General features: G+C 36.0%; 1 protein-coding gene across 2 annotated transcripts in view; it reads right to left on the bottom strand.

The window, feature by feature from the left end:
* Window positions 1-22315, bottom strand: part of IFT80 (intraflagellar transport 80) — a 106946-nt gene that overhangs the window by 21923 nt on the left and 62708 nt on the right. For both annotated transcript variants that reach the window (XM_088794011.1, XM_019732028.3), the window contains 4 exons: window positions 21924-22103; window positions 10057-10175; window positions 7399-7473; window positions 3336-3499 (listed from right to left, as the gene is read on the bottom strand). In XM_088794011.1, coding sequence (XP_088650137.1) covers window positions 3336-3499; window positions 7399-7473; window positions 10057-10175; window positions 21924-22103 — 538 coding nt within the window. The remainder of the gene's footprint in view (window positions 1-3335; window positions 3500-7398; window positions 7474-10056; window positions 10176-21923; window positions 22104-22315) is intronic.

Here is a 22315-nt window from a genome sequence, read left to right on the forward strand (position 1 = left end):
GAGAGCCTGTACTCTTGGAATTTCCTTAGTGACAGGAAAGTCTTTGTTATGCTCACAGGGGTACTCCTGGTAGAACAAATGCTTTGGCCCCCTTTTCTGTTTCACCAAAGGCTTTTCCTAATCTCAAACATGACAGTAGTATTGGCAGCGGTTCTTTCCTCTTGAAAATATTGTTGGAGTGTTTGTTTTAAAGTAATTCCAGAGTTACTTCTGTCCATAATTCATCCCAAATGGAGTAATTTTATATGACTGAACACATATAGGATTACAAAAATGAAAAGACAGAAATGGCATTTAAAGAGAGTAGTCAGAAAAGAAAAGCACGGACAATTTATAAAGATCATAAAAATGCTAAAATATGTCTAACATGATATTTAAATGCCAGAAGATCACACTTTTATTAATAGTATATTTATTAGAAGCTTTTAGTAAACCTTAGGATATTAAATTTGACGTCACTGGTTATATTCAGAGGAAATCAGGTGCATCTTTTAAAATTGCCAATTATACTGAGAAAGAAGAAAAAGAAAAACATATAACCATTTTTAATTAAGTGTAGAAACAAAATTAGAAAATTTTGGCTTCCATTTAAAAAAATGCTTTGGGCTTGGCGAAACCTAGTTATTTTCATAGCTATACAAGTATCTTTAAAAAAAAAAAAGCCTTCCATCCTTTTGCTGACTGCGTGTATTACAATGAGCTGGAAGTATGAGGATAAACTCGTCAACTTCTTTCCATAACTGTAAGTGGCCCTGATCTATAGGAGGCTGGACCTGTATTTTAGTGTTAACATGTAATAGAAACTGACAGAAAGAACAAGGAAAGAGTTGGGAGCTGAAAGAGTTGCTTCTAAACATATGTAACTGCTCTCTAACTCCTACTCCGCCCATACCCAGACATTTGTTTCAAATAATCACCCACATTAATCACATAGCGTATCTGTGCAAAGTGAATGGGAAGAAGGAAGTCAAAAGCAGTACCTCTGCTACTTAACCAATCACTCAAAGGGGAATTCACATCCATTTAACATGTACTTATTGGGCACCTACTATAACATAGAATACTGTACTTGGTTCAAGAATCCTGCCTATAAAGGGACTCTCAAATTATAAATGAACCACTGATTTCACTTGTGGATGGTCCCTTTGAAAGGAAATTTTAAAGATTCAGATATTGCAATTGTGTTTTCGATTGTTAGCATATACCTCCACTAGTTTCTTTAAAAAGGAACACAAGGAAAATACTTTCCCTCATTTTATATCAGTTCTACAATTTTACTCTTTTTGATTTTTCTATTTACAGCAAAATGAAATTACATGATTATCTTGTTCAACAATCAAAGTGTATGTAAGAAAAACAAAATTTATTGGCATATAAATCCGTATTTCTGAAAAATGTTCCTAATTTTTTCTAACTGTCAAAATCTATGAATCATCAAAGGATTAAAGAATAATGGAATATGCTTCAGATGTAAATTAACTATAGAAAAATTCAGAATAAGGTATGTTCAGTTGGAAACATACCTGTTTATTAGAGCTTCTACCTAAAATATGTGGTGCTGAATAAGAAAAGTATAAACAACTCATAGTGATCACTAGGATTTTTCAAATGTTAAGTTTATTGAAGACAAAAACCTGACTTCCTAATTATCGTTAACAATTACACAGCCATCTTAAATCTGTCTGCTATCTCCGTTCTATTTTACTTCATTCTCTTTTCTTCTTCTTTAGCTAGAAAGGAAGTCCTTAAAAACAAAACAATTACCAAATGTCCTCTCTCAGAGAAGGCCTAAGGCATGAAGAGACCGGAATAGCTTTATTTAGGAGAACTGTGTTTCCCATTAGTAAGAGAGGTGATGCTATCTCAAAGCAGAGAAGTTTTAAAAGTGGGACAGTTTCGCAGCTCCTGAATTAGGTCTTCCATGGAGTGAACTAATAAAATTAACAGTCAGGTCAGATTTTTTTGTTTGGTAATAGTCACAGTAATGAACAATGTTTAGTAATATGTATTAACAGAGAAAAACAGTATTTTTCCACGAGGCTTCAGGGATAACTCACTCTCACTCTCACCCGACTGGCTCCTCCTCCTCTTACCCATCTCTAGATATTGATGTGCTCACTCTGGTCCTCTTCTCTCGATATACCTACTTCCTAGGTGACTTCATTCAGTGCCATGGCACTGTACAACAATGACATCCAGATTTTCTCTAGTCCCCACCTCTCTCCTGAGCCCTGGGCTTGTTTATCTTACTGTTTACTCACCATCCATGCTCAGGTGTCTAAGACACATTTGAACTTATCCTGACGAAAACAGAACTCTTGGTTTGTGGACTTCCTCTACACTTCCTCCTGCCCTGTCTTCCAATCTCCTTCATCCAGGATGAAAACCTAGGACACTGTGCTTGCCTCCTCTCATTCCCTCATGCCCACATCCTTTCCATGGCCAAGTCTTTACATGATGTGGCTCATGCTTATCTCGCTCTCTGTCCTCCTGTCCTGTGACTCTAACTCTGGGGACTTTGTCACATAGCCCTCCAGCAGTTCCTTTTCCATGCCAGTCATTCTCACCTTAGAACCTTGCACTTGAGATGGTCATTCCTCTCCCTCACCTCCAGAATTCTCTATTTACTCACATGAATCATTAGCTGACTATTTAAAAAATACATTTGTCTGTCAGTCTTGTTCATTATTGTATCATCAACTTCTAAAAAAGTGCTTGGCACACAGTAAACACTCAAAAATATTTGTTGCATAAATAAACTGTGATACAGCAATGCCTTAATAAAATGGTTTCACTGTACCATGCAATTGCAAAACACCTGACATATTTATTTATAAATACTAATGTGGTCTAGATTTTTATATGAACATTTAAAATTATTCATAACTTTCCTCTTTCTTAATTTAAAATATATATCAGCAAAATAAATAGTACAATGAAGCACAATATTTACTATTACCAAATGAAGAAAAAGGGAATGTTTTTAAAAAGATCAGTAAACTTAAAAATTAACTTACTCTTTTCAGACTCACAATCTTGAATTTAATCTCTCTACCAACAGCTACTGAATAAGTAAAGATTTATTCCTTACCACTAAGCTGTTATTATTATGACAACAATCTATTTGTTCCATCAATTGAGTATGACAACTTTACAGATAGTATGACAACTTTAGTTCTTTCATTGGTTCATAATTAGGACAAATTAGGAAGCTTATAATGGTTTCATATAAAGTTAACATTAATAGATGAGAAAATGAAAGTTAATGTATGAAAATTTTAGTGTTAACACATTGAATGGAAATTGGACATAGCACATTATAAAAATGTACTTACTTTTTTCATCAGCTTTATCTTTTATTGCTATGGTATCGTTACTCAGAGACACAGTCTGTGCATTCAGAATATCTGTTCTCATTCCAGGAAATTTTGGAGAAGAAATGAAGCGCCCTTCGTAAGAATATAAATAGATACCACTACCATTTACAAGAAGAAAATGTCTAAAAAATAGAGAATAAAAATATATTCACAAATAACAGTTTACTATATTTTTATATCAGAATAGTCTATCCTTTGGAAAAATCTGAATCTTAAAATTAAAATAGTAAGTACATAGATATATACAGAATGAAATATACAAATAACCTGAAAAGTCAACACTGGCTATTTTGGTTTGTTTTTAGGTTTTTGATGGAGATAGAAGAAAAATGAAAATGCCCATAATCACAATTCTATATACTAAAATTTTGACTTCTTTTATATTATAGTTGCAATTTATTTCCTTTCCTAAAGAAGCATCTCTATAAAAAAAAAAAGCTGTAAGAAAAATCTTACCATTTACAATTCAGTTATTGTAATGCCAGATGCTACTTGTTTCATGAAACCGTATATTAATATGTTTCACAATTAAAGATTATGTTAAAGATAATTAAAGATTAAATACTGGTTAAAGTCTAAAACAGTGAAAATGACTCAAAAGTTAACCTCAGGGTCAGCATTTATTAAAATAAGATGCTTTGACTTTAAAATAATATGGTGACTATCAGTAAATGTCATATTGATGTAGGAATATTGTTCCTGTGAGTCCCCAAATCATGTAGATGATGTTGGATCTGCCGGCAGTTTCTGGGTGTGGGACAGGATCGTGTCTTGTGAAGCCGAAGAATGGAAACACGGACCAGGGAGAGGCAAAGAGTTTTAAAAAGAGGATAGTTTATTGAAAGCAAAGAGTTAGAGCTCCCGAGTGAGAAGGGGTCCCGAATGGGGGTGCCCCGTGACTGAGGCAAAAGCTCTTACTTTTGTACTTTCCCTTGCCTGTTTGGGGTAGTGGAGCTGTTTCAAGAACGGAACTGTTTGAAGAAGGGAACTGGTGCCTTCTAATGAAATTCATCTACCAGGTTTGCTCTGCTTGCCCATCCTAAAGGAATTAGCAAAGTAACCCACTCTTATCTATCAGATCAACTCCGTTTGTCAGGCCAAAAGGAATTTTATGATTAACCACATGGCCTTGTTACATTATGTTCTGGAGCAAAGGAGTGATTTCAAAACCTGGAGTTTTAGGCAATGGCTGTCTTTTGTTTATCCCACCAGGGACCTCCCTGTCTACCTAGGGACATGCTAACTCTCCTGTCTCAATATCTAAAACAACACATCGGTGTTGACAGCTGTATTCAAGGCATAAGAGTTCTGTGTAGCTAATTTTTTGTTAAGTCAAAATGCAAATATTTATGGCTACATTTTTCTTTGAAAATTTATAAACATTGCAAAAAACAATTCAAATAATACAGAGAAAGCAAAAGATCTTTTGCAATCCTACCTCCGTAAAGATAGCTTATGGCAAACAAATTATGAATATAACATAACTTTGCTTAGTTAACTCATTCCTAATGGACTTTTATTTCAAATTACTTACTGTTTTAAAGGATGTCCAACACATCTCTGTACATCTACCTTATTTACTTTCTTAGTACAACTTCAATAAATGCAACTACTTTTAAAACTTAAATATATATTGTTAAACTGCCCTTTGAAAGGTTGTATTGATTTACACTCATAATACTGCTATACTGGAGTGCCTATTTCCTCAATGGTGAACACATTGCTTTTTTTGGGGGGGGGGTTTACTGGAACTTTATTTAGTGAAAGGTTATTAGCATTATTACTTTTTAAATCTTATATTCAAGATTTTAATATCCTTGATTCAGAACTATTTCTTTATTCAGGAATAACTAATTGTTCTTTCTTGCTATGGAAACAAATAGGAAATAAACAAAACCAATGAAAAGTTAGTATATAACGAATACCAAATATACACTTTAATTAAATTAATACGTGAGTATTAGTCTAGTTTATTTAATTGAAGGGTCTGACCCTTACATATTAGTGTATAAAAAAAAATATTTGCTAATGTTGACAAAATGACACATCATATTAGTATATATTCTTTCTTAGTCTCAGTACTAAAAGCATTTTCTCTTCTAAACAAGATACTATAACTTTTAACCTACTTGTGAGTAAACACTGTGTTTCAAGGGGCAAACATATCTAAATGTACAAATAAAACTAGCAATAGGTAGTAAATAAAATATGCTTTAATTACCTAATAATTTATTCCATTAAAATATGCCTTTACTAAGAGAATAGTCAATAAATACATATTTATAAATAATGCACAAATAAATTTATTTGGAACTGTTCGAATAAAAAGAACTTCCGAAATATGTTTACTTTTTTAAAATTTTTATTAAATTTATTGTGGTGACGTTGGTTAATAAAATTATATAGGTTTCAAGGGTACAATTCTCTAATACATCATCTGTATATTGCATTGTGTGCTCATCACCCAAAGTAAAGTCTTGTTCCTTCACCACATGAAACATGGTTTTTTAGATAGCTGACATCATACCTTTTAAGGAACAAAGATATCGTTTTTTAAATTTATGATAGAACTAAATAAATAAAGCCTATTTTAATATCATCAAACAGATGATACAAAATTTAACACAATTATTTCTTGATCACTCAGGGTCATTAATATGATGATCATTCTTTCCAGTAACTAGTTAACTGATAGCTTTGATACTCATGAGAATCTGTTGGTGCCGCAGAATAATGCCACCCAGCTCCACAGTTCTGTGCTTTAAGTTTCCTCTGTGCTCCCTTGCCAGGCAGTCACTTTTCTTCCTGTCACTGTGCCAGCCTCTAACAGCCCATCAGCACCATTCTGCTGGTTTGCTATTTATAAAAGGCTGTGGGCCAGCAAACCTGATAATAAACACTATTAAGAGCTGCCGAGGTGGTGAGTAAAGGGATGAGGAATAAAATGATACATGGTTTTGGTGCAAAGATTTTCATAGGGAGCTATTTTAAGTAATTATCTATTATATTTTCATATTTGTTCCACGTTTTACTGGGTTGCAGCTCTCTTGTTTAACTTGTGATTCAGTAGGGTATCACTGTACTTGATGGGCTGATTGATAGTGCTCGTGGAAAAGTGTGGGTTCCTGAGTAACAACTACTCCGTCCTTAGTCCAGTTAATTGGTCTGAAATTTCTCAGTCCTGTCTGCACAGAATATTATTTTTCAAACTTGAGGTCACAGCCTAGTAATGGCTCGTAAAATAAATGAGTTGCAACTAGTATTTAAAAACAAAAACAGAACAGAATAGAAAATAGAGGGACCATGAGGTCAAAACTATTTCATAGTAATTAGCCTGTTTCACTCTCATTCTTATGTCATTACTCCGATATTTACTTGTTATGAGTTTATTCTCATCACTTTAAATAAATTAATAACTTTTAAATCTCAATTTTAATTTCTAATATAGTAAATGGTGATACATATACCTTATTTGAAAATGACAACTTACGAAAGTATTTAGATAACTGCCTGTTATGTAGCAGATACTGAACAAACAGAAACTTTGATAACAATCACATGATAAACATAATTATTTTTCCCACAAGTCTCCCAGTTATTGTTGGGCTGAATGAAAAGATGTTTACACCTGGAGCTAAAGTTGAATGTCAACTATAATTAAATGTGTATATATATGTATATGTATTTATGTATACATACATATACATATATATACACACACATATATAAATGTGTATATATATATAGACATATATACACATACATACATGTATAGGGAGATATATATATATATATCCCTCGATATCTTTTTAAGTATGCAAGGCAATTCTGAGTCCAAAAATTTCAGAACCGTTGATCTAAGATCTATTCTCTTACTTTTTTTCTTTTAAAATAAACAGTAGAAACAGATTGATTCCAAATAATGTACCATTCTGTACATGGCACGCTTTAAAGAGTGCTTTACTGTGACTTGAAGTATTTTAACCCCAAATTCAATAGTCAAACATAATAAACAAATTACCTTTCTGCCTGCAGAATTAAACTAACAGTTCCTTCTTTGAGATCAAATATAAGTGGTGTATTCCAGTTCTTTGTACTAAAAGACAAATAAAATGGATATTTGTTAACATATAAAACATTAAATATTTTTAAATAGGGAGATAGGTACTCATTTTAAACAGCGTCTTCAGTTTCCCAGTAACTTTGTAATATATTTCTATGACAGCAGTTGACTCATTGTTCTGAAACTATTCACATAATTTCTGTATCCCTCACTGGAAAGCAGAGACTGTTTTCCCAGCATCTAGCACAGAGTAAGCATTCAATAAAACTTTATTGTAGGTATCACAATAAATGAATTGAGGAATCCTAAGTATAAGTACAAGTTCTGTCATTTATTAGCTCTGCGATTTGGGAAAGTCATCTAACGTTTCCAATCTGAAAAACAGTAGCAGCATAGCATAAAAGAGGGGTTTTGGCTAGAAAAATCAGGATCGTAAATTTGGTTTCACCACCTATCTGACATATGATCTTAATAAGCTTAACTCCTGAAGCATTAGTCTCCTTATTTGAAAATGACAACTTATAAAAGTGTTTAGCTAACTGCCTGTTATATAGCAGATACTGAACAAATAGAAACTTGGTAACAATCACATGATAAACATAATTATTTTTCCTACAAGTCTCCCAATGCTATTGTTGGGCTGAATGAAAAGATGTTTACACCTGGAGCTGAAGTTGAATATCAAGTATAATTAAATATGTATACACACACACACACACACACACACACACACACACACATACATATATATATACACACTTTTTTCCTTTCTTAAAATGTGTATACATTTTTTTGGCACCCCCCCAATATGGGTGTGTGCGTGCGTGTGTGTGTGTGTGTGTGTGTGTGTGTGTGTATAGTCATGGGATATGGAGTACAACATAGAGAATATAGTCAATGGAATTGTAACAGCTATATTTGAAGTCAGAGAGGTAGTAGATTCGGGGGGGGATTTATCACTGTGTGTGAGGGGTGTAAATGTCTAACTATTATATCGTTTTGTACAGCTGAGACTAAAAATAAATTCAAAAAAAAGAAAAGACGTTTGTGAAGCATTCTGTATACTATCTAAAAGCAAGCTATGACCATACTTATTGAATAAATGGATGAATAAATGAACAAATAACTCCTTTGGTTTTTATAGTATAATATGATTCAAAGATAGGGATGGGTGGAGAGAACATTTACAAACTGAAAAATCTGTCCCCAAATAATCAATTGTTTCACAGTTTAAAATATGTTTTATTACTCCTGTATATTCTGAATTTCTCTCAATTACCTTCATAGAGGCAATGCTTTGAATCTCATATTCAGATCCCGAAGTTGGGGGAAAGGGAAGGTTGCAGTGAGTAGACACACTGGTGGGAAACTGATCTTGGCTAATGCAGAGTCTGATACCCACTTCAGTAAGTAAATGCACGCATAGAACAAAATGAATAAATGCTACTAAAAATTAGTAGATCTGGGGTTCGCAGATATGAAAAAGATATGTGTTTTTGTATTTTAGAAGAAAAATCATGGCATGCTTCATTTAGGAAGTCATTAGAATTAAGTAAATTATATTTTAAAAAATAATGATATTCAAAACTAACCACTTCCAGATTATTTTATTACAATTTACTATTATCTATGTACTTGAGATTATTTATATCAACTGCATCTATACAGTGGCAATACTATGTAATGGTTTGTATGCTACTGGGTATCTATCCTCAATTCTGCTTTCAGTAACACATTGGAAGCTTGAAATCAGCCACAGTAGAAATACTACATCATAGAAACCAGCAAACAATGCAAATCAAGTTTGTTTGTTTCCAGAAAGTCTGTTGTTCAACATTTACTAGCACATACTAAGTTACCATTTTAAAAACACCAAATACTCGTTGTTGTTAAAATTTTAGGTGCCAGTTTCTTGGATGTATTGAATCACTCCCTGCTTTCTAATACAAAGCACACTGAATATATTTCCTTTCTTCATTTCTGGACAACTCTGGATTATCAATATGAATATCCACAATTACCCTGGGATATGATGTTAAGCCTTAATACCTTCGTGTGTCCTTATCGAGTACCTTTCAGCCTATTGTTAGGCTGCTAGCTGTCCTCTCTTCCAGTGGTCAGAGGTTCCTTTTCCCATCATTTATCAGCAGCTCCTAATCTTCTCTGGACTTTGAAATAAAATTACACTAAATTCCTTAGAACTGTGAGTAAAGGGAGAGTAAGCACCATCTCAGAGAAGGTATTTTATATTATTAAAGTGATTACTACCCTTTGATGCACAAAGTTTATTAGATCTATTTTCACTGCTCAAAGCTTATTTATTTATCACTCTTTAAAAAAAATTGTATTTATTTATTTATTTATTTTTAAGGAGGGTACGGCGCACAGTGGCCCATGTGGGGATTGAACCAGCAACCTTGGTGCTACCAGCACCACGTTCTAACCAACTGAGCTAACTGGCCACCCTCTTATCACACTTTAGTTGGGATTAGGTTCATGATAGGTGAGATTTTGAGAAAGTTAAGTTTAAGCCAAATAGTGTTGATATGAAAGCTTGAAAATAAATTCCTCATCACAGACAAAACTCTGGATTTTTAAAAAATGCAAAATGCTTACGAGAACACATAACACTGAAGAGACGTTGAAACAACTAAGTGCGCATAGTTCAAAGATGCTTTAATGACTCTATCACGGAATTCCAGTAAATCCACTGCATCATTAAGAACGTTACGAACCTAAACAAGAAAAAATGAAATACCAACAAACAACATTAAAATACATCACACTTTTTAAATAAGTTAGCAAGATTTTGTAAAACAAAAAAATTGAAAGCTCTCTTGATTGCCCAATGATATAAAAATGAATTCAACAGGAACTAGGCATAAGATGACACATTTGGGTATAAAAACCAACCAACAAAAGTACAGACATGGAACACTTCTCAGAAATAAGTTGAAAAAGGCCTATAGAGATTTCTAAACTGCAAGCTAATCTGAACGATGGAGCAATAGAGCAATAAGGTAAAAAATGGTATAACACTAAGACATGGCCCAAGGAATGTGGTATATATGAGTTAGAAAGAGACTGCTATATAATTTCTGGCCAAAACAGTAAGAATACATCTTTTTTAGGATTAGGTTTTATATTAAAATTTAAGTTCTAAAAAAAGAGATAAGTAACTTTAAAAATCAAAGGTAGAGTAGGAGGTATTAGCAAAGAAACCAAATGCATAGTGAAAAAACAAACTTCACAGAGAGGGAGAAAGTATTTCCCTATGTAAAAACATACAGATAATATATAAGAAAACTAAGCACCAACTAACAAAGGAAATTTGCCTTTGATAGTCAAAATTGTTATAAAAGTTTGTAACAGAATAAAGCTTGCAAGGATTTTAACAGTTGGTAGTATCAGCCAAACACCTCAAAGTTGATGGATAATCTGCAAAAAGTTAGGACAAATGTTGGGCAAGTTAAACTTATCTAATCTCTGGTCAATACCAGAATGGGTAAGGTATTATTGCAAGAACTGAAAGGTAGAGAAAAAGAGATTAATTGCACCTAGACATTAGTATTTCTTTAAATTCACTTTATAATGCTACCATCTTTCTAAATACAGCATAATGTGACAATTATAATATTAATGAAGAATGAAAGGTTATGGAAAGATAGATGGGAAATTAAAGTCAAACTTCTTGTACTTCTTTGCCGTACTTCTACTTATAAGGCATATTATATTTTTATTATCTGTTCCTCAACTCCATCCCCACCAAACTATTATCACTATGACAAGAGATAGCAAAATTACATATATGTATATTCCTTGACCCAGCGATCTTACTTCTAGAATTCCATCCCAAAGATAAATAAGCAAAACTATGAAATAACATACACATGAGGATATTACTATACATAGCACTAATAGTAACAGCAAAAGACTAGAAATAGCCCAAAAGTCTATCAATGGCGAATAAGTTAAACTATGATACATTCACAAAGTGGAATATTATACTGCTGTAAAAAGAAACAGGGAAGACCTATGGAGTGATCTCCAGGATATACTGTAAAGTAAAAAATATAAGATGCAAAACTGTGTCTATAGTATGATACCTTTTATCTAATAAAGGGAAGGACATAAAGATATATGAATTTGTTTATATTAAAAAAACAATTGTGTTCGCTTCGGCAGCACATATACTAAAAAAACAAAACAAGAAATCTAAAACAGTTTTTGGTAACATATTATTGGAATAGTATTGATTTGTTATTTGAAACTATATTTTAGGAGATATATATATATATACATATTTATATATATATATATATTTCTTTTACAAGAAAAGTTTGGTTCCTGAAGACATTAATTTTCTTGTAAAAGAGCTTCAAATAAAAAAACAAAAGTGAAACTCTGTAATCTTAAATTTGAAACCTCAGTATACGCTCACATTTTTACCTGTCAAAAACAAATACATTGTATCTTAAAGTAATGATCAAACCAGTAACAATGAGCACACATAGCACATAGATTACGGACTCTAAATAACATTTCCCTCCAAATGGAAAAAGGCCTTCTTGGATAAATGGCTGATTGCAAATCTGGAACAGGAAATGTATAAGAGGAGCCTAGAGAATATTTTGTCAGAACTGCAAGCTATGAGATGATCTCAAAAGAATACAGGAGACAATTGGCCAAAGCCATTTGAGCATTAAAGAGAATAATGACTGCAGTATATTGAAACACATCAAAAATGTTAAAATCTGCAAATTTATCATAACATCAATAAAAACAACAAAAAAGAAACTCATTGGAAATGAGTTAGGAAATCATTGCTAGGAAATCAACTCATTATGTGAAAACTGGTAAATAAAGGAAAATAATTCAAAAATGTGTCTCACCTCAGGGTAACCAAGTGGTTGATGAGGCAAAGTCTTTGATAAAAGACTTTTAGCTAATAATTGCGGAAGAAATGACAGAATAACAAGATTAACATTTTGCGATCCCCAGTGAAACATGGTTCTAGACAAGTATCATCAATGGCTGACAAAAATATTAAGTTAAAAGCCTAATGGGGAACTAACTACATGATAGATGAATCAGACTGACAACACCTGAACACACGGATTGATCTCAGCATCACTAAAAGAGCGATAGCCAGACGTATGTTTCTCCTGATGTGGTACAATAGGAAGTCACAGCATCACCTACAAAGTTTTCTTTATACTTATCAAGGCTCTCAATCTAATACAGGGGTTAGATGAACCTGTGAAATGTAATCACATCACAGGGATGCAAAGAAGAAAATGCGGGAAATTCAACAGAACAAATGACCTGGTTTCTTAAATAAACAAATAAGAAGAGGAATTGTTTCAGATTTAAAAGGAATGAAGAGACAAATTAAATGCAGCATGCGACTTTGTTTCCTGATACAAACAAACAAACTATAACAAAATATATAAATAAATAAAGAAAAATAATTGGAGAAATGGGACCTGTTACTGTAAAAGACATTTAGGAGACAACTGGAGAAATGTGAAATGTTACTATGTTAAAATAAAATAGTTCTTATCCTTTAGACATATAAAAAATGTCTTAATTAAAAAGAGTGATGCCAGGACTAGTGGTAAAGCAAAAGACTATGTGCCCTTCACTCTTCAATGAGTGGGGGAAATGACTGCAAAAGAGGGGTTGTCTGATGGCAAGTGCTTCAAAGGTGCTGGAGTTCTTCAGAGAAGAAGTTATTGTGGTCTGGAATTAGCAATGAGAGGTAAGGAAGACACCTACCGAAACTCCAGACCCAGTCATACTTGGCATAAAGAAGAAAAACACCTTTACTTGAGAACGTTGTAGGAGAAACACTGGCCTCAAGAATCAGCAAAAATGTGAAGAGAGTGCATTCAGTGACCAGGTCACAGGTGCATGCTGCAGGTGTGCACTGGACAAGTGCAGTCTCAGGGAATAGGCCCCCAGCACTGAGCAAGCCATGACTGTAGATGGTGACCCTGTGAGTCCCTCTTCAAATCCTAGGCTTTCTAAAGCCTTCGTTCACGAAGGGGAGAAGAGAGCTGCTCCACAGACTCCCAATGCCCTGATTTCACACCTGGATTAGCGCACTTATGTCACCTCCCGGACGTTTTAGTTCCATTAGCCAGCAGGAGCCGCTCCCCTCACTGCCTTTGGCTGCCTGCTCTGGACCTGGAGTCAAGCAGGTCAGAGACTTCACTCCACATGCTGCATTTCTGTTCCATTTCTGGCCCACAGAGATGTTTATCTTGTTTTCGAGTCCAGATAAGTCTTTTTAAAAATATTTTTTTCATGTATTATTGATGTCTTTGGAGCCAAAGGTATATGTATTCCTTCCAAGTGTGAACTTACGACACCATCTTTACCAGAAGCCTGAGCTTCCAGAGACTTTTTAAAAGGTCCAAAATGCCATCGTCTCCTAGAAACATTTTAAAGCTAATGGAAAGAAGTATGTTTTTAAAGGAAGTTATATGGTAGCTTCTTTATAGCAACATGATACCCAGTGAAACAAACTGGCTCTTAATATAGGTTTAGGAAAATTCAATACTTAAAAATTTGATTGTATAGGCCTCTGCCATTATTCAAATTATAAACATATTTCTTAAAATCCATACTTGCCTAAAGCGTCACATAGGGGAATTCTGTTTTTTGTGAATCTGGAACACTACAACCAAACAGGAATAAAACATCCCAGCCATAATAACAAAACTAAAATACTCTGATAATTGCTGTTACAATTTCAAAACTATAGTGACTCCCATATCAGAAATGTCCAGTGCTGAATTTTACATTGTACCCATTACTCTGTTCAATTCAGGGCAGATCCAGGATTAACCTCGTGATACTTCTGTCACCTAATATGTGTTTCTAACCACAGTATATAGACTCTTCAGATTGACATAAGTGCAAAAATTCTGTTTCCACATTTCCAAAATACTCATTTAACCCTATAGATAGCTATAATCTTAGCAATAGCTACCATTATTTTTTTTTTACATACATTATCTCATTTTATCCTCAAAGTCACTCTGCTCTTAACTCTTATCTTTACAGGAGATAAAATGACTAAGAATCAAATAATTTTGAATTTTGGCAACTATTAAGAGCCAATGCTAAATTAAGAGTGGCAGGAAAGAGGTAAGCTTGAGATCTGAGAAATGCTTCATCTCCTCCACCTGTACCCTCTCCCTTTCAGGCACTTCCTCCTAACAAAGACATCAATTAACCCTTTTAGAAAGAATTATTCACTGGAGAAAAGAGATCCAAGATGGCGGAGTAGACAAACACTGTGCCTGCTTCCTTCCATGAACACATTAAAATTACAACTAAATTACAGAATAATCAACCTGGAGAATCATCCGAAGTCTAGCTGAACAGAGGCTTTATAACTAAGGATTTAGAGAAGAAGCCATGTCGAGACTAGTGGGGCAGAGACACAAAATGGGCTAGACCCAAACCTCCGTAAAGTGGTTGAGAACTGGGAGGGATATCTTAGTTGCAGAGGTTCCCCCAGAGTGAGGGACCCCAGCTGACCCACACCAGGTTCCCCAGCCCAGAGGAGCTGTGAACATCAGGCTGTGAAAAACGGTGGGGATTCCAACCATCCAGGAGGGATGGAAGGCTGTGGGAAACCCAGGCGTTCTGTTAAACGGCCGTCGCACAGACTCTCACTCACAGGCATTCACCTTGGGCTCCAGTGGAGGGACAGTAACTCGGGGCGGGGGGTGTCGAAGACATACAGGGAGCAGACTAAGGTATGTGGCTTAAGAGTGCGGCTGGAGGACAGTCCTCATGTTCCCTGAATGAGTTCCTTCTCCTGTGCAGCCGGCAGGAGGGCACCGTCTTTCCTATGTTGAGCCCGCCCCCACAGGCCAAATCTGAGTCTGACTGGCCTGGTGAGCTCTGCTTCCTCCGCCCTGCTGACTCACTGGGACCCCCGCCCAACACCAGAGGTACTTTCTCTGGAGCAGCTGGCCCCGCCAGCATTGCACTCTTTCTTGGAAAACTATCCGTGTCCTCGGGCCTCAGGTGGGTGGTGATTGGCCTAGGTGTGCTCTCAGACTTTTGCTGAGTAGCTTCGGGCTCAGCACAGGCACCAAACCAGAATTTATATTAATTAACCTGGTGACCACAACTCTTCCCACTCTAGTGAACTACTCCCTGAGACCCTGCCTCACCCAACTCTTGTACTATATGAGGCTTTTTCGGTGGCTGAAACTTAAGGGAGCAGGCAGGTGGCAGCAAGCCTCGGGGTGTCCTGGCTTTTTGCAGAGTTACCCCAGGCCTGGTTCTGGTGGCAGACGTCCTCAGTTTGCAGCAAAAAACTGTGGGTCACTTTGTAGCTCCTACTGGGTAGTCCCTGGCTAGTCACAGGCATTGAGTGACCAGGGCCTGCATTGAAGTCCTTTGCAAAAGGCCCCAGACCCAATATACTTGGAGGATGGCTCAGACCACAGCAGAGCACCATCCAATTATCCCCCACAAGCAGCACACCCAAAGGGAGGTCTTAACAGGCACCAGAGCCCATTGGGGCAAACCCCACTCAATGGGTTAAGCCCTGGCACAGCAGCCCGTAAGCTATGGATGTGGCCAAACCTCACAGCCAATCAGCCTAAGGGCCAATGCCACCCACAGACATGCCAATAGCAATCAAGGCCCAACTATAAGAGGAGGGCACACACAACCCACACAAGGGACACTCTTGGAGCACCTGGAGCAGGTGTCCAGGCAGACTGTGCTAGGGCCCTACTACATAAGGTCACCCAGCCAAGACTGGAAGACACGGCAGATCTACCTAATATATAGAAACAAACAGAGAGGTAGCCAAAATGAGGAAACAAAGAAGTATGTCCCAAATGAAAGAACAGAAGAAAACTCCAGGAAATGAACTAAACAAAATGGAGGCAAGCACTCTACCGGAGACAGAGTTCAAAACAATGGTTATAGATGCTCAAGGAACTTAGTGAGAATGTCAACAGAGATAGCAAGCATAAAAAAGGACATAGAAGCCATAAAACAGAACCAATCAGAAGTGAAGAATACAATAATTGAAATGAAGAATGCACTAGAAGGAATCATCAGCAGACTTGATGAAGAAGATAATTGAATCAACAATTTGGAAGACAAGGTATCAGAAAACACCCAATCAGAACAAGAAGAAAAAAGAATCCCAAAAAAACAAAAATGAGGATGTAACAACATTTGCTTCATAGGGGTACCAGAAGGAGATGAGAGAAAGCAAGAGATTGAGAACCTATTTGAAGAAATAATGACTGAAAACGTTCCTAACCTGGTGAAGGAAATAGCCATACAAGCCCATGAAGCACAGAGAGACCCAAATAAGATGAACTCAAACAGGCCCACCTCAAGACACATTACAATTAAAATGGCAAAAGTTAAAGACAAAGAGAGAATTCTAAAAGTAGCAAAAGAAAGGCAACTAGTAACTTATAAGGGAGTTCCCCTCAGATTGTCAGTTGATTTTTCAACAGAAACTTTGCAGGCCAGAAGCAATGGGCACAAAATATTCAATGTGATGAAAAGCAAGGACCTACACCCAAGATTACTCTTTCTACCCAGCAAAGCTATCATAGAATCAAAGGACAGACAAAGAGCTTCCCAGACAAGAAAAAGCTAAAAGCCAAACCAGTATTACAAGGAATTTTAGAGGGATTTCTTTAAGATGGAAAAAAAAAAATCAAAATTATCAACAATAAAATGGCAATAGCTACACATTTATCAACAAGTACTTTCAATATAAATGCAGTAAATGTTCCACTCAAAAGACATACGAGGGCTGAATGGATAAGGAAACAAAACCCTTACACATGCTGTCTACAAGAGAATCACTTCAGATTGAAAGACACACACAAATGGAAAGTAAAGGGATAGAAAAAGATATTTCATGAAAATGGAAAAAAACAAGAAAATCTGTGGTAGCAATACTTATACCACACAAAATAGACTTGAAAAAAAAGGTTAAGGGAAGAGACAATGAAGTACCCAGTAATCCCACTTCTGGGTATTTATCTGAAGAAAACCAAAATGCTACGAGGGGTTGTATGCATCCATATGTTCTTTACAGCATTGTTTACAATGGCCAAGATGTGGAGGCAGCCTGGGTGTCTGTCAATGGAAGAATGCATAAAGACGAGGTGGTACATATATGCAATGGAATATTGCCCAGCCATGGAAAGGAATGGGTTCTGGACATCTGCAGTGGCATGAATGGACCTGGAGGGTACTGCGCTGAGTGGAGTGTAAGACAGAGAAAGACAGATACAATGTGATTTCATTTATATGTGGAATCTAAAGAAAAAATAAACAAACAGAACAGAAACAAACTCATAGATACAGAGAACATATTGATGGTTGCCAGATCAGAGGGGGGTTGTGGGTGAATGAATAAGGGAAAGGAATTAAAATATACAAACTGGTAGTTATGAAATATGTAGTCATGGGGATGTAAAGTAAAGCAAAGGGAATATAGTCAATAATATGGTAATAACTAGGTATAGTGCCAGGTGGGTACTAGACTAGTCAGGGGGATCATTTCCTAAATTATATAAATGTCTAACCACTATGTTGTACACCTGAAATTAATATAAAATAATATTGAGTGCCAACTGTAATTGAAAAATTAAAAATGGGGAGAAAAGGTGAAGGGGAATAAGTGGTCCAAATTTACAGAAATAAAACAAATAAGTCATGGAGATGTAATGTACAGCATAGGGAACACAGGCAATAATATTGTGATAGCACAGTACGGTGTCAGATGGGTGCTGGACTTATCGTGGTGATCACTTCTTTAGGTTTATAAATGTTGAAAACTATGTTGTACACCTGAAACTAATATGATATTGTATGTTAGTTATATTTTAATAAAAATATATTTTTTAGAGTAAGTATAATATTTTTAAAAAGCTAATGGAAAAGTAGCAGGGGAATTTGTATCACAAACCTCCTAATTGTACATTAAGACTTTAAAACTAAAGAAAAAACATTAAATTTCAAAAGAAATAAAAAAAAAAAAAGAATTATCTACTGGGATCTAGCCCGGAAGCAAGGAGCAGATTAAGAAACCTTCTCTCTCAGGTTATGGGGGGGGGGGGGGTCACACAAATGCTGAGGAACAGGGGGACAGGTAGGGCAATGAAGCCTATTGCCAGATAGCAACTGCCAGGTCAAGGTCTAGACTCAAGAATTATGACTCAAGGGCTGGCCCAGTGGCTCAGGCGGTTAGAGCTCCATGCTCCTAACTCCGAAGGCTGCTGGTTCGATTCCCACATGGGCCAGTGGGCTCTCAACCACAAGGTTGCCAGTTCAATTCCTCAAGTCCCATAAGGAATAGTGGGCAGCGCCCCCTGCAACTAAAATTGAACACGGCACCTTGAGCTGAGCTGCCGCTGAGCTCCTGGATGGCTCAGTTGGTTGGAGCATGGCCTCTCAACCACAAGGTTGCCAGTTTGATTTCCCGCAAGGGATGGTGGGCTGTGCCCCCTGCAACTAGCAACAGCAACTGGACCTGGAGCTGAGCTGCCCTCCACAACTAAGATTGAAAGGACAACAACTTGACTTGGATAAAAGTCCTGGAAGTACACACTGTTCCCCAATAAAGTCCTGTTCCCCTTTCCCAATAAAATCTTTAAAAAAAAAAAAGAATTATGACTCAACATGATATCTGGTTTCTGAGTTAATGAAACACAAATCAACCAAGAGTCTACTAAGCTTCTAAGGAAACTGTAAAATTCTAAACCAGGCAAATAAAAAGCTGTGATTGTTCAGTCCCTATGGCAATTCATGACCCCACCTCACAACAAAATTAAGTGGGCTACTTCCACTTTTGGGTATTTATCCAAAGAAAACAAAAACACTACTTTGAAAAGATATATGCACCCTTATGTTCACTGCAGCATTACTTACAATAGCCAAGATACGGAAGCAACCTAGGTGTTTATTGACAGATGAAAGGGTAAAAAAGATGTGAGATTTGTGTATATATATATATATATATATATATATATATATATATATATACACACATACACACACACACACACACACAATGGAATATTACATGGCCATTGAAAAGAGTGAAACATTACTTGGCCATTGAAAAGTGTTGCCACTTGCAACAACAGGGATGGACCTATAGGGTATTATACTAAGTGAAATAAATCAGACAGAAAGACAAATATCTTATGATTTCAGTTACATGTGGAAAATAAAAAAAATTAATAAACAAAACAGAAATAGACCCACAGATACAGAGAACAAGCTGATAGTTACCAAAGAGGAGGGGTGAGGGGAAGATGAGGGGAAAAAAAGAATTTGTTCCCTAATGGGATTGGCTATTAGGGTTCTCTGAATATTGTCGTACAGGTTGTCTGAATTAAAAATAAATAAATTCCCAATTGCTTTAGCTGGTAGCACAGGTGCTTTCATTAGGGGCTGAAAAAAAAAAAATTAAGTGGCCTACTAAAATGTACAGTCCCCAGAAAGGGAATTCTCCTCCCAGGTGGGAGATCGTCCCAGAAAAGCGAAGTAGAATTGCCAAATTAACCAAGCAACCGACTCTATTGCTAAGAAAAAGAGTTCTCAGGATATTCCTGGCCAGCTCGATTGTAGCTATGGACCCTGTAATCACTGTGTGTTGTTTTCCCTTCTCCCCTTTCCCCACCTGTTTTCACTGAAACTGTCCATTTTGTCTTCATCACTGTAATTTGGAATACGGGAAGGGAGAGGAGAATAATTAAAATTCACATTTTTTTTTTACAGTTTTCCAGACCAGAGATTTGGAGCTGGATGGAGTAACTGGATGAATACAGGTTAATTTCTTTTAGGGAGGGAGTGGGTTTGTTTTCAACTGCATATGGAATAGCTGCATTAGTTAAGCATTGCATTTCTGAATTTTTACGTACATGAATAAGGGTATGTATGTGTGGTTAGGTAGCTTGTAAGATGGCTCCTAATGATCCCCATCTCCTCGTATTCACATCTTTGTCTGGTCTCTCCACCGTGTGTGGATTGGACCCAGCAGCTTCCTTCTAGTGAACATGGCAAAAGTGGGATGTCACTTCTCAGGAGGGAAATGGACATGAAAGGGGCGGGCTTGATCATGGGTTGGTGTTGGGGCTGGGTGACGAGTACATGGAGATTCATTATATTATTCTGTGTATTTTTGTATAGGTTTTAAATTCTCCATAATAAAAAGTTTAAAATTTTTAATATAAGTAAACAGAACAAAGAAAAATTATGATGTAACTAATTTGGTGACCATATTATACAAATTAAAATATCTAGATACTAGAGGCTAAAGAATATTTAAATAGACCTGTCCAAGAAATCACAAGATATATGCTTCCAAAATTTTATATTATTTATAATAATCTGAAATCTGAATCCTGAAGATAGAGGCAACTGACACAGACAGAAAGAAGAAAGATATAGTTTCTTCTTCTTTGCACACTGTCTTTGGCCTCTTCTTCCTACCTTCTGTCAATTAACTACACAAATATTTGTTGAGTGGAGTGCTTATTATATGCAAGACACTGGGCTAGGCCCTACAGGGGAGCTAAAGACAAGAGCAGTGTAGGTCTGTGTAAGGGGCTCGCATTGACCAGAGAACCCCCACCACCTCCCAATGTTCTCTACCTGTAAAACATTTCTCCCCATCTTCCATTGCCATGTCCCAACCTTCCCATCTTAGTCTACAAAGTATTTCACTCCAGAAGTACCTACCCTGTTTCCCCGAAAATAAGACCTATCTAGACCATCAGCTCTAATGTGTCCTTTGGAGCAAAAATTAATGTAAGACCTGGTCTTATTTTACTATAATATAAGACTGGGTATAATATAATATAATATAATATAATATAATATAATATAATATAATATAACACTGGGTCTTATATTAATTTTTGCTCCAAAAGACGCATTAGAGCTGATTGTCTGGCTAGGTCTTATTTTTGGTGAAACACGGTATTTTTCTTCCTAACTCCCAATAAGAACTTCCTACCATTTTTCCCACTTTGGTTTGCCGTAGGTAATTCTTAAAAGAAAAAAAAATTAGTCAAGTTAAATAAACTCATACAATTATAAATAAATAAAATACTGTAACCCTGACTGTGACTAGCAGGTTAGACCTGCCTTGGGGTCAGCTCCAGGAGTTAAATCGAACTTGTCATAGCTTCCCTCCCTCCTTCCTCAGCTGAATCTATACATTTCCTAAATGCTTTGAGCTTCACTATCCCTGTGCCTTAACCCTATGACTGCACTAGCTGTGGGCACGCAGGGTCTATATTACGTCATGAAAACATCACTAATGGTATAGTTAAAATATATCTAATGTAACTGAATTTTTATAAACTTCATTTAAATATAATTAAAGAAGATAATTCCATAATCTATATAGTGAACTAATGCGAAAAGAAGCAGGTTTAATCAACCATGGGCCATAATCATACCTGCATGGTCCTTCTCTTAGTTAATGTTATTTGAAAATTTTTCCACTCCCAACGTTGCTCCACCACGTGTGCGAAAACAACATGTCCATTGCCACAGGCTCCAGCAATCTGAGTGCCATCGATCGACCACGCAATATTGAATATGCTGCCAGTGTTAGGCTTTTCTAACGCATATGACCACTGGGGAAGAGAGAATAAGAAAAAGCCGATTAATTTAAAAAAAAAGAAAAAGTTTTTAAAGAAGTTTGAAACTGAGCATATGTTAACATATTAAGATAATTTTTAACAGAACGTGTCTTTATTCCAGAATTATTAAGATATTTTTCTTGATAAAACTATAGTATGCTGAACGAAAGATAAAGATGTAATTTCTAAAGTACACAGTGGAATAA

The sequence above is a fragment of the Rhinolophus sinicus genome, chromosome 17 (genome assembly GCF_057876585.1).
Source record: "Rhinolophus sinicus isolate RSI-liver-muscle chromosome 17, RSI-T2T, whole genome shotgun sequence".
Lineage (NCBI taxonomy): Eukaryota > Metazoa > Chordata > Mammalia > Chiroptera > Rhinolophidae > Rhinolophus > Rhinolophus sinicus.